At 43.3% G+C, this 21450-nt stretch overlaps 2 protein-coding genes across 7 annotated transcripts in view; both read left to right on the top strand.

The window, feature by feature from the left end:
• The first annotated feature begins 64 nt into the window (after positions 1-64).
• Positions 65-4707, top strand: LOC309542141 (acyl-coenzyme A thioesterase 1-like). The gene is made up of 3 exons (XM_082240702.1): positions 65-1016; positions 1728-1930; positions 2372-4707. The coding sequence occupies exons 1-3, from the start codon at positions 563-565 to the stop codon at positions 2969-2971; spliced, it is 1257 nt and encodes a 418-aa protein (XP_082096828.1). The 5' UTR covers positions 65-562; the 3' UTR covers positions 2972-4707.
• Positions 4708-5652: 945 nt separating this feature from the next.
• Positions 5653-21450, top strand: part of LOC309541710 (cytosolic phospholipase A2 delta-like) — a 74392-nt gene continuing 58594 nt past the window's right edge. For 2 of the 6 annotated variants that reach the window (XR_014223827.1, XM_082239888.1), the window contains exons 1-14: positions 8006-8174; positions 8431-8567; positions 8901-9032; positions 9784-9824; positions 10351-10393; positions 13698-13761; positions 14717-14844; positions 15400-15513; positions 16150-16187; positions 16666-16801; positions 17989-18125; positions 18809-19031; positions 20503-20620; positions 20922-21059. Coding sequence is in view for 5 of the 6 variants with exons in the window: in XM_082239888.1 (XP_082096014.1) it covers positions 8027-8174; positions 8431-8567; positions 8901-9032; positions 9784-9824; positions 10351-10393; positions 13698-13761; positions 14717-14844; positions 15400-15513; positions 16150-16187; positions 16666-16801; positions 17989-18125; positions 18809-19031; positions 20503-20620; positions 20922-21059 (1597 nt within the window). In the remaining variant the exon portion in view is untranslated. Of the gene's footprint in view, positions 5753-5821; positions 5853-8005; positions 8175-8430; positions 8568-8900; positions 9033-9783; positions 9825-10350; positions 10394-13697; positions 13762-14716; positions 14845-15399; positions 15514-16149; positions 16188-16665; positions 16802-17988; positions 18126-18808; positions 19032-20502; positions 20621-20921; positions 21060-21450 lie in introns of those variants that run through there. The other 4 variants (XM_082239889.1, XM_082239891.1, XM_082239892.1 and 1 more) reach the window with 4 other exon arrangements.

The following is a 21450-nucleotide window of genomic DNA, read 5'->3' on the forward strand; positions in this document are numbered from 1 at the left end:
CTGCTCTGGTTCACCAGAAGCGGCTTAGTCATGCTGGCCACATGACCCGGAAGCTGTACGCCGCCTCCCTCAGCCAATAAAGCAAGATGAGCGCTGCAACCCCAGAGTCGACCACGACTGGACCTCATGGTCAGGGGTCCCTTTATCTTTACCTGACAGCTGCAGAGCTCACTATTGTGTCGATCGAAGTCAAGAAGACCAATTATTACGTTACAATTCGTGAGGGCAAGCAGGTTCAAGCACCTCAGGAGCAAACAAGGGCTAATCCCCTGCCCAAACTCGTTTTCTTTCACCTGGAGCTGGCAGGCAGTATCGCTTCTCAGGAGACGGGCAGCTCCCTCTCAAAGTGTGTCCCCACCAGCGAGTTAGGAAATACATTTCCCAGAAGCCCTAGCGACACCGCTTCCTTTTGTGGGCAGCTTGCAAAGACCCGCTTGACTTTAGCCTGGGAGCAAAAGTTACCGGGCGGCGCGCGTCTTTTTCCTTTTTCTAAAAGCATTGCTCGAAGGACAACTGCCGGCGCGTTGGGGAAGAGGCTGCTCCCTCCGGCAAGGCAGACCCGATGGCGGCGAGGATCCTGGTCTTGCCCTCTCCCCGCTGCCTGTGGGACGAGCCGGTCCAAGTGAAAGTCGAGGGTCTGGGGCCGCTGCAGGAGGTGACGCTGCGAGCATCCTTGGTGGACGAGAGCGGCGAGCTTTTCCAGTCGCTCGCCTACTACCGGGCGGGCAGCAGCGGCGAGCTGGACCTCAGCCGCTCGGCGTCGCTGGGCGGCAGCTACTCCGGCGTGGAGCCCATGGGGCTGCTGTGGTCGCTGGCATCCCAGACGCCCTCCAAGCGCCTGGCCAAGAGGGACGTCCGCAGCCCTTTCCGCGTCACCTACGAGGTGCTGGACGGGCGCGGAGTCTCCGGGCGGCTCCTCGGCGAGTGCTGCAGCGAGAGGAGCTTTCTGGCCGACGGGGTGGAGAGGATCCCGGTTCGAGAAGGCAGACTCCGAGCCACGCTCTTCGTGCCACCCGGTGAGCTTCATTCATCCCCCCCCCCCCGAGGGTCACGAGGTTGCCACGCTCCTCGGATGAGCATTGAATGGCTCACCTCGGAAGCGCGGGCACTTCCCTTCCTGCCCATACAAAATCGACGGAGAGAGCCTCGACCAGCTTCGGGAGTTCATAGGATGGTTGTGTTGGATCCCAAGGGTCATGCACTAATCTTGCCCACAGCCACCTCTGGGTGGGCTCGAACCAACAACCTTCTGGTTAACAGTCAGATGCACTAACCCACTGTGCCACCCTATCTTGAGGCTTTGGACTTCTTCCCCAGAGGTTGTGAGGATGGTGGGGAGGGAGACTGCCAAGTTCCACAGGTTCCTAACCTCTGCTCTACCCAGTAGATTTATTAAATTTTATTTGGGCATTTGTAGCCCACTGCTCTATGATAAGTTCAAGGCAGCTTATAAAGAAGAACTCACAGCAGAAAAATAAAATAGAGCTGAACACACCAATAGTGCCATAAACACATCACCATGAAAACTGCATCGCTGTCAACAGCAGCAGTCTAAAAGCCTCCATTAGAAACAAGTTATGGCAAGAATAATTGCTCCCACCAGTGACACTAATAATGGCAGTGGGACAGCGAGGAGAGCAGATCCCTTAGGAAGAGGAGATTCTTGAGTTGCACAATACCATACTCTGATCATAAGCCCATTTTTTATGAGTTAATTCCTTTTCTAGGCCCCGGACCGTTCCCAGGACTCATTGATTTGTATGGAAGTGGAGGAGGTCTTGTGGAATACAGAGCCAGTCTTCTGGCAAGCCGAGGTTTTGCTACGCTGGCTGTTGCTTACATGCACTTTGAGGATTTGCCAACTTTCCCAGAGTTCTTTGAAGTGGACTATTTTGGTGAGGCTGTAGAGTTCTTGCGGAAACAGCAGCAGGTAAGAGGCTTGCTAGAATCACAGTTCTTTGGTGTTGTGTGCTGCCTGTTTTATTTAATTTAATGCATTTATGCCAAAAGGCTCCCAGAGAGGCTTAAAAGAGATCAAGTACTAAGAGGGCTCCGTGCCCTCAAGTTCACCATTTAAAAAGACAAGACACATGAGGAAAAGGGAGCAGGAGGGAAGAGGTAAAATCCAGCTCAAGCACAAGTTATAATTCTTACGACATACTTATTTATTTCAACACTTAATATACTGTCTTCAGTAGATGCCTGCAGTTATATGCCCCTTTCTGTTTCCGATTCTCTTAAGAGCAGGGGGAGTCCTTTTTTCTTCATTGCCGCATAGCGCTAAATCCTTCTAACCAGTAGGCTTTTTTAAAGGGCGATAAAACTGACAAACATGGAGCTGACGGAAGTCCTTATCCAACTGTTGTTTCAGGTGAGAGCTACAGCGATTGGAGTCCTAGGACTTTCCAAAGGAGCAGATCTTGCCCTTGCTCTAGCTACGTTTTGGCCAGGTATCAGAGCGGCAGTCAGCATTTCTGGCTCAGGTGTTAATATTTTTACCCCCCTGCGAGTGAAGGGGCTCACTATTCCTCCCTTTCCATGGGACCTGGACAAGATTAAGGTCACCGGTGATCCCGGAGTTGTGGATTTCTCAGAAATCATGGCCGATCCCAAAGACCCAGCTACCTGGCACTGCCGCATCCCTGTGGAGACGTCCTCAGCCAACTTCCTTTTTCTGTCAGGGCAGGATGACAGAAACTGGCCAAGTGAGTCGTTTTGTCGAGAAGCCGTTGGACACCTCAGGCGGAGTGGGTGCCGTGTGGAGTTCTATTGCTACCCCGGGGCAGGGCACCTCTTAGAGCCCCCCTATCTGCCCCTGTGCTATTCCTCATTTCACAGGCCACTGGGATGTCTCGTGGTCTGGGGAGGAAAATGGAGAGAACATGCAAAAGCACAGGAAGATGCCTGGCAGAGGATACTGGCTTTTTTCAGACAACACCTGCTGGATTCCACCATTAAAAGTAATCTGTAGATTGTGGTTTTGTACATGTGTGAAGGAGCTGGTTCTTAATGTGCACATCCCACTTGAGATGTCGAGAACAGGTGCGACGCCTACCTGTTCAGCCACGACCAGGTACGCTAGTAATGCACAACAGACCTCAGCCAAGGGAATTGGTGAAAGCACATTTCCCTCAATGGCTCTTCCAGAAACCGACTGTGGCAGTTATATGCCCCTTTCAGTTTCTGATTCTCTTAAGAGCAGGGGGAGTGCTTTTTTCCTCATTACCACGTAGCGATACTATGAGCACTTTGTCAGGATATAAGTGTAATGAGTGTGATCTATTCAGCTTCATCTTAGAACTCAGATTTGAAATAACTTGTCATTTTGCAGCCAAACAAAGGCATGACAAGTTTACCAGCACACTAGTGCCCTGGTCATGTGGCAGAGAAAGGTCATACCTAGCACACCTGCAGGGGTGTATCCTCCATTCACCTGGCCGCTTCATTTCCTCCTGTCTCATGCCATCAAAAAGGTCTTTGAAAGAAATCAATCTCTTTACTCATATCAAGCCAGACCTTCTTGTGAACCCTACCACTTAGCAAAATTTTGAGAAAGCCTGTTAAATTTACACACCTGTTGCTTTCCTTACATCTTAATACATTTATTATATTTCAGATCAACCTTAATTAATTAATCAGTACATTAATATGCATGTAGCATCCATACACCTTGTTGGTACCTGGTAAGAGAATGGCTTGACAGAGAGATCTCTTCAGCGAAAGGGAGTGGTGATAATGCAATGCATTATTGCTGGCTGAGGCTCGATGAGAAAGTTTTCCTGATATGACAATAAAAAAGTCAATAGAATAAATGGGGCAGAGGATGGCATTTGGTAGGGCACGTTAATAGTTCAATCTGATACCTGTCTTCTCAGAGGTAAGCCCTATGGAGTTCCATTAGCTGTATTCCCAGATAAGTATGTATTCAATTGGAGTCTAGGAATACAAAACAGTAGCAGATCTAGAAAATCATTTTAGGAGAAAAGTGAACAACACTGATAAACGGAGAAGTCATCAAACTATGGTACAAATTACCAACAATAAACATGATTTCCTCTTGTTTCAGTGTAGTCGTTTGTTTTAGAAATAAAGAAAGAGTAACTACACTGCCGAGACTATTTATAAAACTAACAGAAGGCTAGTGTGGTGTAATGGCTGGTTTGGGATTATGGACTTTATGGCGCCCTGTTTTAGCCACTGCTACATCTGGAGAATAATATTCCTCTTAACTTTAAGTGAAATCCTATGCATGTCAACTCAGATGTAAGTCTTGGAGGAGGAGTCCAAGAACCTGCACCCCTCCAGATGTTGCTGAACTTCAGCCAGGAGTAATGGGAGCAGGATTGTAGTACCTGGAGATCACAGCCAGGTTCTCCACTTCTGGTTTAGCCTGTACTTTGATTTTTTGGCAGAGAAAGTATAATCATGTTTACCACCCACATTTACCAATCCATTTATATGTAGTGCGTGAAAATTGCCGCACTCTTGAATTATGTCACTGTTCTTCCTTTGCTTTGTATAGCTCTATTCATTAAGCAATTTGTAATGATAACATTTCTTTATATGTAATTAAAAGTGGAGAGAGCTGTCTCCACAGGGATTTTGTGAAGTTTAATGTGATATTGCTGCTTCTGAAAGATTTTTGTAAATCCCCTAGAGTTGGGGTGTGTGTATAATGAGAGAGTATAAATAAAGAATCTAAAACTATGTTCAGAGAGCTTTTATATATATATATAGCATGCATTACCCCGTGGATGTTTTTAACGCTGTATAAATGTTTAACCCTTCTTTTCTGATTCCTCCGAAGCGTATGGGAAATTGCAGATTAAACATTAACTTGAAACTGAGTTCTGCCAAGAAGTTTGCTTGCTTAAAACAAAACCATCAGGATCAGTTATTAAACTAATACCCCCTTCCTGTTCCAGTTATATGTAGGAGTATTAAAGTGCATTATTCTTATTCTCTTTAAACTCACACATTTTATATGTCAAAAGCTGACATAGCACCTGCTTTTGACATGAGTGCAACATCCTTAGAGGATCCTGCTATGGATTTTAACCAGATCTGGGCCATTCATTCCACTCAAAGTTTTGAACTGATCATCAGCTTGGCCGTTCAAGGAAGTGGCAATGTATGAAATGGCCAGTTTATGCCATTTGCCCTTTCCCTTAAGTGAATGAACTAAAAACACTTCCGCTTGCAAACTGATGTTCTCTCATGTATTTTAAGCTAAAATCTAGGCTTGCCCCAAACACACAGTAGGAGTGAGTTGTTAAATTGCTGGATGTTCACAGGGTGTGTGTGTGTTTAAAATCTGTTCAAGTATAAAACTAGCACAGCAGGGAATGGACTTTTCTCCATAGTGTGCTACATTTTGTGTATTCATAAAGACTTTTGTGGGAAAAGATTGAAGAACTGAAGTGGTACAGTCCAGTCTCCCAGCATAGGACTCTGCTTGTGTCAACCACACCTTAATGTCAATACATGTATCTTGGGTGTATTTAAGGGAAATGAACACCCATTCAAAAAAATAAGATGTGAGAAAAAGAATGGCATTTCTTACTCCGAAGAGTCACAAATAAGGTGGAGCTTGGGATGTGTATATAATATCTCACTAGCTCTTTGGCACCAGTCATTTTATTTAATCAAAAAAAAGAGGGAAGTTAGGAGGGTACCTAACACAGCAGAATACTTGGATTCTTGCCCATCGCTACTGCCTCTCATCTATGCAATGGACATTCTAATGCCTAAGGTAAGATTAATCAAATATTTTAACTCTTTACTAGTGCTGGACATGATTTTCCTTACTGCAGAGGAAACACAATACTTGACAAGCTGAATTTCCACAATACGTAAGTGGCCATGTAAGATTTTTAGTGTAGCACAGTGTTTTTCAACCTTTTTTGGGCAAAGGCACACTTGTTTCATGAAAAAAATCACGAGGCACACCACCATTAGAAAATGTTAAAAAATTTAACTCTGTGCCTATATTGACTATATATAAAGTAATTCTCTTGAATAGGAATCAAATAAACACAAATAAACACAAACACTCAACATCAGTGGTGGGATTCAAAAATTTTAGTAACCAGTTCCGACATTCAAGCATGGTTTAATATTTTTTTCTTTAATGGCAAACAAAAACGTTGTGGACTGTTCTCTGCTCAGCGGGGATCGATCCGCTGATCCCCGCTGAGCCGGCGGATGACAGCTCCGTCTCCGCACTGTGTGCGGAGAGGGAGATGTCAGAGCCCCGCTGCTCTCTATGTGGAATCGGATAAGAGCGGACCGCCTGTCCGCTCTCATCCAATCCCATCCGATCTGATCCCCACCCAGGACAGATGGAAAATAGGGTGGACACAGTCCGGCGCCCGCCTAGTGGGCGAAAATGTGACATTATTTTTTTAAAAAATCTTTCGAATTTTTCAATTTTTCCCACGGCACACCAGGCAACATCTCGCGGCACACTAGTGTGCCGCGGAACAGTGGTTGAAAAACACTGGTGTAGCAGATTGAGGGGTGTGTATAACCCCCCCCCCCCAAAAAAAAAACCCCAGAAGCTTTTCTTTTGGGAATTATAGGGAAAGAACTACCTAAATTGTATAGAAATTTATTTACGTATGCTACTACAGCAGCAAGAATGTTACCTGCCCCAAAATGGAAAGAAGCAGAAGTCCCAGCAAATGAAGAATGGATACAAAAACTTATGGAATATGCAGAAATGGCGAAACTTACTGGAAGAATAAGAAATCAAGATAACAAACTTTTTATAAAGGAATGGAAAATGTTTATTGAATATTTACAGATAAATTGTAAATAGATGAAAACATTAGCAGGATTATTGTAATAACCTGCAGTTTTATAAGAGTATATATTTACAGTAGATAATTAAATGAGAAAGTTAAATGAATTTGAATATGTAGAAGATATTAAAAATACATTTAAGGAACCACAGAAAGAGGGGAAAGGAAGTCAAGTTTTGAAAATTTAAATGGATTGTAAAACTAATGAAATGTATAAATAAAAAACTAAAGAAAAAGAAGATTCAGAAACAAGTAAGGGCACCTGACTTTAGAAGAGATGAATTAATTTAAATATATTTTCAAGAGAGTGATATTAGAATATATAATTGTTGATCTAAATGCCATCAAATGCTGCCCAGTATTAATGAAGTCACAAAATATTTCTCATGATCAAAAGTCCAAATTTAGTGAAATGTAGAACAGCAAGACCATATGGACGGCAATCTTCTTACCAATGCTCTTCATAAAGACCAAACCAATGGAATGATGGAAGCTACAAATCAATTCAGCCTCATAGACGCTGTCCCGTTGCTGCCTTTGGTCACAGTACTATCCTGAGTCACGTATATGTCTTCAGACCATGAGCAAACTTGCAGAGACACGTTCAGGTGCCTACAAATCATTTGAAAATGGATCACATGTCATCTGATAAACCTTGAGCTGGGCACTCCTTCGAGAAAATCATAAGAATAAGAACGGATGAAGAATTTGAAATCAGTGACGAGAAAGTGACCAGGTGTAGTGGCATGACAGAAAGGTGGTATTTGTTACAGGTCACATGGATGCTTGTTCTGAAATTAATACTTCAATGGAGAATATAACAAAATGCATACTATATAATTAGTGACCAACACAAGAAAGCCACTGATGGAAGGAATCGGTGTGACTTAAAGAACTCAATGCTAATTAGATTAAGTGCTTTTGAAGAGAATTCTCAATTAAGGAACATGGTCAATAACAGCTAATATTGAAATGACAAAGGAAGATGGAAGTGGAAGCTATGAGAGAGAAGTGTGTAATTAAATATTTTTATAGGTGATTTTAATAATCACAGCTTTTTTTTGGGGGGGGAAGTATCCAAATATTTTTACAATAGTAATGTTTCTGGAACAGAGTAAGGAAGGCTCAGTCATAGTTCTGTATTTTTTTTCTGTACAATGATAGGAATTTCAGATATCTTTATTTTTAACTAGGGGGAATGTTCAATCTATCCTTCTACTGAAATGACTAATATTTTGTTTTTTGATGTAAGTACCCAAGTTGCACAATTAATTCAGCAACATTTGTTTTCTGTAAAGGTTGAAACCTTTCCATTCTACCTGCTCTCTGTGAAGGTCATCCAGGCTCGACACATACCTTCAAGAGACCCATGTGAGTGAGTTGTTAAATTCATTGCATTGCATTTATCTTGAGTTTTTTTTGGGAGTCCAGAACCTCTATAACAAGAATGTACACTGTTCTGCATCTCTTTCAGTATGTTGTTTTTTGACGGTTCTTCAAAGTATTGGATGGAAGACTGGGAAACCTGTATTTTCCCCTCTGCAGAAAAGCCTACAAAACCCTATTATTACCTAATGATAATAAAGCACCAAATAATGATTATTGATGTGGTTTTGTTTTGCTCTAGGGACTTCTTCTGATTGTTACGTGAGCCTTCGGCTGCCATCAGCTTCAAATAAACAAATGATGACGAAAGTCATCTCAAACATAAGTAATCCTGTTTGGAATGAAAGCTTCCATTTCTTTATCCAACCTGAGGTCAAGGTAGGCAGCTTTTAAACTAGAATACTCTTGGTGATTGGTTTCTGTGAATTTGAAGTGTGTGGTAAATGGAAAGCAGAGAGGAAGTGCAAGCATTCAGTGCTGAGGCCTCACACATTTAAGGTTTCAAGGGCAGAATTTCAAAAGCAGAGAACATTCTGGAGATGTGCTTTCTGGCTTAAGAGATATCCGTTACGTTCTGTGGGAATGGCATGTTCTGGAAGAAATGGCCACTCCTTAAAATAGCATGCAATCAGAAAGTCCACCCTATCTTCAACAGCATGCTGTGAAATGGAGTTATATGCCTTCTCTCATGCCTTTCCTATCTGTGCACAGAATGTGCTGGAACTGAAGCTCTACGATGAAGACATGGTTACCAAAGATGATCTCATATTCATGGTTGCCTACGATATTGCTAAAGTGAGACCTGGGGAAACTATTTGTGAAGACTTACTTTTGAACCGTCAGGTGAGAATTGACACAACATATCCTTTATTTATGTATTTGGGGCCTTTATCACCAAAAGGTCCCAGAGCCAGTTACACAATAGTAAAAAAATATAGTGCAACGTATGAATAATATTAATTAGGAAGAGAGCTGAAATTGTATTATCTTTATCCTTCCGTTCGTTTTAATTTACCTGATTTGTTTTCTGGGTGGCCTGCAATGAGGGAGATTAAACTGAATTGATAGCTTATTCTAGGCACATAGGAAGCTGCCTTATACAAAGTCAGACCATAATACTAGCTCAGTATTATCTTCACTTTTGCATGCAAAGAAAATGAGTTACAACCCTTCCTTACTTAATTAGAGGGCAGTAATTAGGAAAACTGTACAGTTTTATGACACTGCTATGACACATGCAGGTAGTGTCAATCATGATAATTTTCTTCCCTTTCCAAAAATGCATTTCATAGGCTGCTTTGTTTTGAGTTGCTGAAAAGCAGTTTTTGGCTACTCTTCGACCTTAGTTCTGGGAACAGTTGTTCAAGTGGAGTTTTCTGTGAGGGTTTGCCTTGGAGGGTTGTATCACTTGGCCTATTTGACAGACAGAAGCATCCCGTGGGAAAAAGGGGCTGATGCAGTGAGCAAGTATAATTTATTCAGGCTAGCGTACAATTAAAACAGTTGTTCCCTCAGGCAACAAGTGGTAAACTCTGTGTGGGCTGGGCTCAGAGCTAACAATGCCATCGTTTCTTTTTCGTTCTTTCCCCTATAGGGACCAGAGAGCCTTGAAGTAGAATTCAAGATGGAGAGCATGTGAGTGAATTGCTCTGATTATAAAATGGAGTTAATAGACATCATCTCAGTTGGAAGCAATCAATCAATCAATCAATCAATCAATCAATAGCTAGGCTCATCCACCCTTCTAATATAATTTTTTTTAATTTCTATGTGTTTGCAGTTTGACATACTATTAGAACGCAGGAACATAGGGAGCCACCTAATACCAAGTTCGGTTAGATCAGTGGCTCTGCACCTGCCCCCCCACACAGCTTGTCTGCACAGTATTTTTTTCTTCAGCTTCTGTCACAGTGTCAAAACCACTCACAAAGTATAATTTTTAGGTTCTTGCTGAGGTGTTGTGTACACCTGGTTGGATTGCAAGTTATGAAGGCCTAGTCTATTACGTTAAACAGCAAATGCTGATTCTCCCGAGGGACGAATAAAACTCAACGGATGAATGTATTGGAAGGTTGATTCAAAATTAGATTTCAGGATATTTAACTACGCATTAAAAATGTAACATGCATTTTGTTGCTGAATGTTTTTATATTTTTCCCAGATGTGGGGGCTTTGAGAGCATTGCTACTAATGGCATCCTTACGGTAAGACCCATTATTAACTACAATCAGCATCTTTCTTATATTCTTCTTAAAATTGTAATTTACTACCTGCCCTTCACTCCAGGGTCCCAGGGCAGGTTGCAATAATTAAAATAACTGAAGCATGAAACCACTGAGGGGGGTTTGGATTACAGTGGTACCTCTGGTTACAAACTTAATTCGTTCCGGAGGTCTGTTCTTAACCTGAAACCATTCTTAACCTGAGGTACCACTTTAGATAATGGGGCGTCCCGCTGCCGCCGTGCGATTTCTGTTCTCATCCTGAGGTAAAGTTCTTAACCCGAGGTACCTCTTCCGGGTTAACGGAGTCTGTAACACGAAGTCTCTGTAACCTGAGGTGTTTGTAACCCAAGGTACCACTGTACTTTGTCAGCAGTATGCTGATGACACACAGCTTCACTTTTCCTTTACATCTTTCATTTGCCCCTGAAAGGGCAGGTAATGGGGGGGGGGGATACTTTTGGATCCATTGCTGTTGCTAGAGATTGCCTCAGTGGCATGGGCTGCGGAAGGCTTACTGTATATACCTCAACTGTAGGGGGTTATTGTTTTTCTTTGCCATTATGGTATGTATTTTTGTGTTTTGTAAACTGCCCTGTAATCTTCAGCCAACAAGCAACGACCACAACTTAAAATTACAGAAATAAGGAGGGTCCTATAGGAGCAACGTAGTTGCAAACGAGAAACAATCTGTATGATATACTGGTCTTTGTCAAATGTCTGAGGGTGGATCTAAACACAGTGGAAAAACCCCGCTATAAGTAAGTCAGAAATTAGATCGTTTTAACAAAAGAAAAAAAAATCTATGGAAAGCCATGTTTTAAAATTTCCTGCTCTCTGGCGCCATCTGGTGTTGCATGTTTATTGCGCATTCAAATCGTTGTTTCTTTACTAATGTAGCTGAGTCCTGAGATAGTCATTCCAAGCAAATAATTAATTGTGAAATGGTCCTGTACTGTAGAATAAACGGAAATACTTTAGCAGAGCAACAGTGCGGTGCCTTTGAAGATCAGGAAAAAATAGTCCTGGGCAGATCACAGTCTTTTCAACCTCCATTATATGTCTTTATAAAGTGGGAATTATGTATGACACAGACCTTTTCCAAGTTCAATGATGAAAAGGAATTTTGCACATTAAAAATGCTGTGATTATATAAAGTCTTATGATTATTTTTAAATGAAAGTACACCTTAAAGAAACTGTGGGAGGGCAGGTTTTGGAGCAGACTGCAGGTGTTGGTGGAAGTTTTGAACAAGAGCAGGAAGATTTGCAAGCCTAGCTATGGAGTAGAGTCGGCCTGAATTCTAGGGTTGCCATAAAAATCAGGACAACCAGAAACTTGTTGAGCTTTTTTTTTTTTTTTTTTTAAAGGAAAACCTGAAACTTTGGACTTTGTTTTGCTAAGTGCGCCTCACATTGTAAGCCAAGCAGAAAGAGCATGGAAATTATTAATGAACAGTGCCACACAGAATAGAGCCAAACAGAAATAATACGGAAAACATTAACCAATGTAGTTGCTTATAACCTGTCATGTTTGATTCCAGGTTAAAATTTAAAAGAAAAATACAGGAATCTTCCAGGATCAGAATAGGCAAAAGGAACATTATAGGTTACGTTTGGATGGCAAAGTCCACGTTTTGAGGTTCTGCTTTGTTTTTTACTAGAACATTAAGGTCTACTAACAAGATGCAAGTGCAAGACAGTGGTGATGGTGTGGGTGCGTGTGCGTGGGGGTGGGGCAACATAGAATTAAGGAACAAGCTGTCCCTGAGCATAGGCTCAGCACAGGAATTTGTTTTCAGTACCAGAACTGAGCGCAAAGATCCGAGTCACACAATAATCAACTCCTTGTTTCATCCTCCCCAAACATTATTCATCTTGGCAACCTAATTTAGAAGTGGAGAAAAGCCTTTTTGTTGCTGTAATTGTTAAATGATTGGGAATCAGAAACCCTTGGTTATGTGCTGCAAACCATTTAGAGATATACCTTTTTACCTATTACCTACCTTCCATCGACCACCTACTCCTTAAGACTCCCCTTAAAAGGAGTTACTGTTGTTATTTAGATCATTTGTATACCACTTAACATATAAAGTACTGTATTTTTCGCCCCATAGGGTGCACCGGCCCATAGGGTGCACCTAGTTTTTTTGGAGGGGGGGAAATAAAGGGAAAAAAATTATTCCCCCCCCCCAGGTGCAGGGCTGGGGCAGGGGAAGCCCGAGCTTCCCCCGACCCCAGCCCCCAGAACAGGCTACTATCCGCAGGGATTCAGGCAGCTCTCCGCAAGCCGTGGGAGCCCAGCGCAAAGTCGCGCCGGGTTCCCCCGGCTTGTGGAGAGCTGCTCGAAGCCCGAAGCCTGGGGAGCACTGAGCTCAGCGCGCCCCAGGCTTCGGGATACAGGCAGCTCTCTGCAAGCCTAGGGAGCCCGACGGGAACTCCCACGGGCTCCCAAGGCTTGCGGATAGCTTCCTGAAGTCTGGAGAGTGAGAGGGGTCGGTGCGCACCGACCCCTCTCGCTCTCCAGGCTTCAGCGAAAGCCTGCATTCGCTCCATAGGACGCACACACATTTCCCCTTCATTTTTGGAGGAGAAAAAGTGCGTCCTATAGGGCGAAAAATACATTATGTTAAAGCAGTATGCAACCAATTAAAAGAACCCATGCATATTAAAAGATATGCAATAAAATCACCAATGGAATGCACCAATAATTATATACTGATGTTAGAACTGATGGTAACCCCTTCTACTTCTAGCATGCCTCCTGAACACATCTTAGCTCTCACCCAGAATTCCACCTTGGCTCTGACTCAGAGACCGAACAAATGGAACCCTGAAATCTCTCAGAACAAAGCAGGTCCACTGATCACTCTTGTGTTTATGGTCAGGCACCAAGATCTGATGGAGTTTCCTCAGGTTGCCCACAGCTGTGTCCTCTTCAGAAATAACTCTGCACACCCCACACACCCAGGACTCAGCTACACAGCTGCAAATAAAACGTTTTAAACAATAATTTATTATTTATACCCTGCCTATCTGGCTGGGTTTTCCCAGACACTCTGGGCAGCTTCCAACAAAAGATGTGTTGTAAAGTGCAATATACACATGTGACACTAGATGACGACAGTGAGCTATGCAAAATTCAATGTAATTTTCAAAATGTTTGAAAACAAAGCATTTTCACAGTGTTTTTTTATTTTATATGTGTGTAGATTCCACCCCTCTGTTTCAGACTACAGCAGGCTTAGTGAATTCAACCTTCTATGATTGTTATGTTTTCTTCCCAGGCCCGTGAGGTTTCACGTTTAGACATTAAGATGGACAAGTGGAAGAATGAGGAGTGTTTGAAAAGTGAGTCCCATTCTTGTGAATTTGTTAAGTAGACAACCAAAGAGCGATCTCCACTGAAGCCTCTTTTCAATTGTAAGGCGTAACTGTACTGGTAGTTTTCGTAAATGCAATTGCTGCTGTATCTCTCTTGCTTATACAGTGGTATCTTGGGTTAAGAACTTAATTCGTTCCGGAGGTCTGTTCTTAACCTGAAACTGTTCTTAACCTGAAGCACCACTTTAGCTAATGGGGCCTCCCGCTGCTGCTGCGCCGCCGTAGCACGATTTCTGTTCTCATCCTGAAGCAAAGTTCTTAACCCGAGGTACTAATTCTGGGTTAGCGGAGTCTGTAACCTGAAGCGTATGTAACCCGAAGCGTATGTAACCCTGTAACCCGAGGTACCACTGTAATGCCATGACATGCTGCACGCAACTGCAAAGTACAGTAAAAGTGGGATGGTCAACTGGCTCTCTCTCTCTCTCTCTCTCTCTCTCTGTGTGTGTGTGTGTGTGTAGGGAGGACAGAGGGTATCAGTTTGTCTGTCTGTCAAGTAGGAACACTTGTTCAAAAACAAAACGACTAGAAGAGCATGACAGTGAATTCCACCATTTGTTTTCAGCCTGTCTTGTACCATTTTGTTGCATTGTTTAAAATTATTTTCATATGAAAACCAGTGTGGTATAGCAGTTAAGAGTGTTGAACTGGGAGACCAGGGTTCAAATCTGCACTGAGCCAAGAGCCTCACTGAGTGAACTTGGGCCATTCATTATCTCTCAGTCTTGTTGTGAGGATAAATTCAGGTTCCAGGCAGGGACAAACCATGTACACTGCTTTGAGCTTCATGGGGGAAAGAATATACAGTAAAGTAGTACTGTATATCTTCAGTACACCTTTGTACTGTATATTCTTAAGTACACCTTTGCACTGAAGAAGGGAGGTAAAGAAATATTTTAACTAAAATAATTCTTTCTCCTAGACAATAAAAATATTGAACTTGTGGTGAAGGAATCCTTTGAAGAAGCACAAGCGATCAGCCAGGAGTCAGAAAGCTTCACATTTCACTGTGTGAAGAACTGGGAGCCAAAACTGGAGGCCAGTACGAAGGTAACACTTTGCTTACCAAGGACAGCTTTCTTCAGTGTACCTGCAGGGGCCAGATTAACTAATGCACTAAAGGACCATTACAGAGAAGCTTGCTGAGAAATTGGACCCTTGGTGTGCTTTAATAAATAAAGAATCTATCCACGTAATGCTGACACAAAAACTCTGCATACACTATGCAAAAGAATTAAATATCATTATCCCCCCCTTCTCTCTTCCTCCTCTCTCTCCCCACAACCTCACAATGCCTGTGACAGCAGTGTTTCACACAGAATGTAACTGACCTGTAGAAAGGACTCTATCAATTGAAATAGAGATGTTATATGTACCTTTGTTATACATGAATATCTTTTAATAAAGACATTTTTTTAATGTCCTTGCTGGCAGAGTGTGCTTTTCCTGTTCTCCTATATAGTAAGGGCCAAACAGTGAGGGATTCATATGTAGAACAGGCAGCAGTGTTGAAAGCAGTCAGTATCTAGAGCCTCAGATGTGTCTCATTTTGCTTCCTTTGCGATGTGTTCTAGAGTATGTTTACATTCTTGTGATTCGTTTTAGAGTAATTCCTTTGTGGGGAAATGGCTTGGAGACGCTGCTACTGAATGTCCAAGTGTGTTGCTGAAATCCCTCCCTGCAGGAGAGGAAACAAAAGTAGCCTTGTCTTTATCAAAGGTATGTGGCTTCATCTTTATCATAGAATCATTTAATTGTAGAGTTGGAAGAGACCAGAGCAGTCCTCTGATTCAACCCTCTGCAATGCAGAAATCTTTTGCCCAACCCACGGCCCTGAGTTTAAGAGTTTCATAATCTACCAACTGAGCTGCCCTGTTGAGTTTCAAGTGTGATAGAAGTAATTTCTTGGCACAGAAGAGAAGAAGGAAGTAGTTCTTTGCCAATAAAACCACACATTAGTTCTGAAATTTAACAGGGGATTTGTAAATTCATTGTTCCTTTCAAAGAATGATATCATTATGTCCATATCAGGATTTAATTCTTTGTTTTCTGGATTACTAAATTTGAATGTTTTCCCCCTTGTCAAAGCTCTACTTTGTGTCCCATATTTAGAACTTTAATAAACAGAAAACAGTCTAGTGGTTAAGAAATAATCTATCAGTTACCTAGATTTTGGGATGGTGTATGCCTCTTCCACTGCTCTTAAGAGACCCACAAGTGCCATGCTTGGAAATGTTTATGAAAATGAAACCCTGGGATTGGTAATAAACAATCTATTGTGTTATATTTATGAACATTGCACAGTGCATTTGCTTAGTACCTTAACATAGGTAAACTCAACATCTTCATTTTCAGGATGCAGAATTGGAGCTGCAACTCCAGGTCAATGACTGGTGAGAAATTATTATTTATTATTATATTGAAATCAAATCAAATAAGAAATTCTTGTCTGTTCAGCTTGGCTCTGTATAGTGGTAAAAACTTCCAGCTCAGTCCAGCAAATCACATACTCATGCACTTCACTTTAAGAAAGCCCAATAATTAGTTGGAACAAATACCATTCATATCATCTCTTTCTGCATCCGTCAGAGACTATCCAGTGTTATAGCCTAGCAATGATGGTGATGAGAGTCTGTTCCTTTCTTACCTTCATTTTTGGCACATTTTAGTCCTTGTCTGAGTACCAGGCCAGCTTCATGTTTTAAAATCTCACAACAATGACAACACACACACACACACACACACACACACACACACACAAAATCTATCACACTAAGTTCTCAGTTTCAAATTACATAGCTGCACAACCCTGCTTTCTACCTCCGTATATCAGGTGACAAAGGGAGGTGCATTTCTTTCTTTTTATTCCAGTTTAGGAGATTTAGATGTGCGTTTGGGATGTGATCTCTGTGGGGCTGAGCAGGACTTCCTGTCTAAGCGCAAGAATGTGGTTGCCAGTGCTCTGAAAAAGGTTCTTCTGCTGGAGCAGGAGCTGCAAGGACATGAGGTACATGTGCTTCATTTTGTGACCCAAAGCTACTCATGTTAGTGCAAAAATATATAAATAGAACTAAAGCAGTTTATTTAGTGTGGGTATTGCAGAGAAGCTGCTTTGTTGAGAGAAATCAACTGTAGCAACACATTGTTGAAGGAAAATAGAGTCAACAGACAAAGAGGACCCACAGAAAAGCAGACGCTCTTAAATGCATTTTCTCTGATAGACATCCCCTGAGGAGAAAAAAAGAGTAAGCTTCAAATGTGTGCTTTTTGTAATTAATACCTTTTATTCATTGAACTGGTATTCTCTCTCCCCCTCCACCCCCTGGAAAGAAAGTGTTATGGCCTACTGACATTGGATACAGGTTATGTGGGATGGCTTATTGATGGCTAAGAGAGAAAATATTAATTACAATTTATCTCTCCAGTTTCCCACGTGTGTGGGTTAAGCAGAGCATTAAAATCCCATCCTTCATAATGAAAATAGAAGCTTTGGAACTAGGTTGAGGAGCCTTTCCTTTTCTGAGCAATTCCCCTTGGTTTCCCTCTCTATAAAAGAGTCAGGCAACAAACAGCTTACAAAGTAAGCTTAACAGTCTTGCACTGGACCACGGCAACGATAGTAGGAAAACTATGCAGGACAAAATTCTTCTAGGTTTCAAAATATATGGTTGATTAGCGCACACAGACATGCATCTGCATCGAAGGTGAGGAAAGGAGTGAAAGAGAGGCGGTAGGAAGGAGAAAGAATTAAAAATCTATTGTTTCATCCCATCGCAGGAAACAGGGGAAATGACATCACACAGAGCTCTCTCTGCACCATTTACAGTGGACGCTCGGGTTGCGAATGTGATCCATGTGGGAGGCACGTTTGCAACCCGCAGCGCCTGCAGCCTGCAGCGCCGTGTCTGCGCACATGCAGGTTGCAATTCGGTGCTTCTGCGCATGTGCAAAGCGCCGAAACCCGGAAGTAACCTGTTCCGGTACTTCCGGGTTTCGGCGCTTCTGTATCCTGAACCTGAAGCATCTATAACCTGAGGTATGACTATATATTCCTATGATATGGACCTGCCTATCTAGCAATAAAGCTCTGTGGTCGCTTACCCCTGACTTACTAATATTTAGATATTTGACTGGTAATCCCGAACAAGTTAGGCACAGTTATTTCCTGTTTACTCCATCCTGTTTGTGCCACAGGTCCCAGTGATTGCTGTCATGGCAACAGGAGGAGGAGCCAGAGCAATGTCAGCTTTGTATGGACACCTCTCTGCCCTTCAGAAGCTGAATCTTCTAGACTGTGTGACATACCTCTCTGGAGCATCTGGCGCAACATGGTAATGTGAATTAGCACTGTGAAAAATAGCAGCTGCTGGAGAGGCCCGGTCAGATTTGAGGTTGCTGCACATGTGGAAGGGTTTAAAAAAAAATATTTATCGCCAACAGTAGCTTCAATAACAACTTCTGTCTGATGGCAAATGTCAGCTTCGGGGAGAGAAACAATTGTACAGTACAGTGGTACCTTGGTTCTTGAACTTAATCCGTTCTGGGAGTCCGTTCGACTCCTGAAACAGTTCAAAAAGCAAGCTGTGGATTCCGATTGGCTGCAGGAGCTTCCTGCACTCAATCAGAAGCCGCGAAGCCTCATCAGATGTTCAGCTTCCAAAAAAGTTTGCAAAGTGGAACACTCACTTCCAGGTTTGCGGCATTCAGGAGCCAAAACATCCGAGTACCAAGGCGTTTGAGAACCAAGGTACGACTGTATTAGGCACCATGGTGCAGGGTTTGGGAAAGCATTCATCCCTCTCCCTGTGTGCCATAGTCCCAAACCTGACTAGCCCGCCCTCCCCTGGTTTCTTTTTAAAGCATCCCTTCCAAATCGAACATGTAATCTACATTCATGTAATCTACAATATACTTTTGGGCCCTATTCATAGGAGGGTAGATTTTGTGAGTGTAATTTACAAGGCAGTTTAAATTATAGTGTTGCCTTGTTCTGAAGGTGTTATTTTTTCTGTAGGACAATGAGAAGTTTGTATGAAGATGCTGACTGGTCTCAAAAGGACCTGATGGGTCCAATCCACAGAGCACAGGAATATATTGCTAGGAGCAAGTCAAGTGCTTTCTCCTTGGAGGCCCTACAGCGCTATGATGTGGAGCTAAGGCAGAGAGCTCGAGAGGGGCACTCGGTTTATTTTACTGATGTATGGTCCCTTATAATTGACCGCATGTTCCATGACGAGGTATGTGTTCCAAAGACCCTCTTACCCTAAGGATGTTAAGTGTCTTCATCTTTCCTTCCAGACATTGCTTAGACAGACGGAGACCCCCCAAGGCCCAGGCAACCCCCAGGAGGTATAATGACACCTGACAACGTGTTATGGGATTGAAATTGGCCACAACTTTATTAAATTCTCAGATGTAGGAAGACCTTGGCTTAGGCATTGGGCATTTATCCCTCCCAGTCCCCAGCCAGGGATCTGGGGAACATCAGGGTTATCCAAAGTGTGGGGGGATTGGGCTGACTCTGGAGAACGTCTATTCAAGCAGAGAGCCCGCCCCCCCCCCATTTCGCCGCGTCGTAGCAGAGAGCACTGACAACCCATTGGTGTATGGCCAGTGCCTTGCCTTTAACGGGGAACCCTGGGATCGCCACTGCAGGGGTGTGTGTCACTGCTTCACCCCCCCCCCACTGAGGGAAGATAGACTAAAGGATTCCACCCAAGGCCTACAAACCGCCAAAGTTGTGACGTTTTGCTATGGCGAAGGTGAAACCTGCCAATACAGGGAAATTCCTTCCTGGTCCCTCAATGGCGACCATCTAGGACCGCAGCAGTGCCTGCATAGCTGTAAAGAAGAAGGTTAAACTGTGAAAGAAGGCATAAATTGAGGGAGGGCAGGGTGGGGAAGTTCAGGAGCTGACAGGACCAACAGGTGAGTTACACCCTCTATTGTGAGTGTGGGCGGTCCTAACTCTACCTGGCCAATTCCCTTGGCAACGCGCCCCCCCCCAGCCAGGATTGGCTGATTGACAAGGCTAGGTGGGAACCTCCAGGTATCCAGCTTGGGGGGGGGGCGGCGAAGCCACCTACCTTGCTGGGGGTCTAGTAGTCCCTGGAGGGGGTTGCGCACGACCACGCAAAAGCCGTCCCCCAGTTAATGCAGGGAGCGGTCGTTCTAGCTCTTGGGCAGCAGCAGATGGCCTGGTGAGGTGGCAGCACTCACCTGACCTCCAGTCAATTGCGTTGTTGTTGCTTACTGGGAACTAGAGGGTGAGGAGGCTCTGCTCCCAGTCAGAGGCAGTATGCTTTTGAATACCAGATGCTAGAAACCAGAGGAGCGGAGAGTGCGCTTGTGCTTGGGTCCTGCTTGTGGGTTTCTCAGAGGCATCTGGTTGGCCACTGTGAGAACTGGACTAGATGGGCCATTGACCCGATCCAGAGGGGCTGTTGTTATGGTGGTTGCACCAGTGGAGCCAACCCACCACTCCTGCCGGTGTATTTGCACTATGTTGACCTTGCCACCACCTGGCCGCTCCCTCTTTACTGCTCGGTAAGCAGCCGCAACATGACTCAGCAGAGGTTCAGGTGAGGGCCACAACCCAACCATGCTGTCTGCTGCTTGGCTTGGAAGCATCTCTTGCTTCATAATTTATTTTCTGCCTTTGAATTTCTTCTTGTTTTCTTTGTGTTTCATTGCATCATTTCCTCTTAGCAAAGTGATAGCAAACTTTCTAGTCAGCAACAGGCTGTGACTCAGGGGCAGAATCCATTGCCTATCTACCTGGCCCTCAATGTCAAGAAGGACACCCAGAGCACTTGTGAATTTAAAGGTAAGCAACTCAACAATGGTATGGTGTCTTTTAGTAGAACCACCTGAAATCTTGAAACCATATCAGGGGGCTTCAGTGTGTATGTAGTTCAGAACTGCAGCCAAAATGAAGACTTACTCAAAGTAGGCCCACTGAAATGAATGAATGTGACTAAGTTAGGTCCATTCATTTCAATGGTTCTGCTCTGTACAAACCTTTCCTGAATTTCACCCAAAGAGAGCAATTCTGTCTTCATCATTCTCCTGATTTTAGGCATTGGGGTATATTTTTCTCCACTTCTCTTCTCTCATTCTGCTTATAGAATGGTGTGAATTCTCCCCATATGAGGTTGGATTTTCTAAGTACGGGGCCTTCATTTGCCCAGAGGATTTTGGAAGTGATTTCTTCATGGGACGACTAATAAACAAGAGACCAGAGTCTCGGATCTGCTATTTGGAAGGTGACTTAATTTTGATTTGAGGAAAGTTATCTTTTGGTGAGAAAAATTGCCAAACTGAGTCCCAATCTTGCCAAATTCAATATTAGTATTACCATAGTAAGTGTAGCTTGTTATCAAAAATCTGTAACTCTCTCTTGAGCATTGAGCTGATACAGTGCCGTAGATGTGGGAAATTCTAAAACATGCAAGAAGAAAAAACAGCTCAGACCCTCCCCTGTATTCTCCTTCCATGTCTATCTAACTATATTGGACAATCACACACACACACACACACACAGCACACACACAGAGAGCCCTGCTTCCTCCTGCTCTCCATCCTCCACAGGGTCTATATCTGACAGTAGATGTTTCTTCATTTTTTTCCTGCTAGTTAATGGGCTGCCTCTGCAAG

Source organism: Podarcis vaucheri (assembly GCF_965113315.1).
Source record: "Podarcis vaucheri genome assembly, chromosome: 1".
Lineage (NCBI taxonomy): Eukaryota > Metazoa > Chordata > Lepidosauria > Squamata > Lacertidae > Podarcis > Podarcis vaucheri.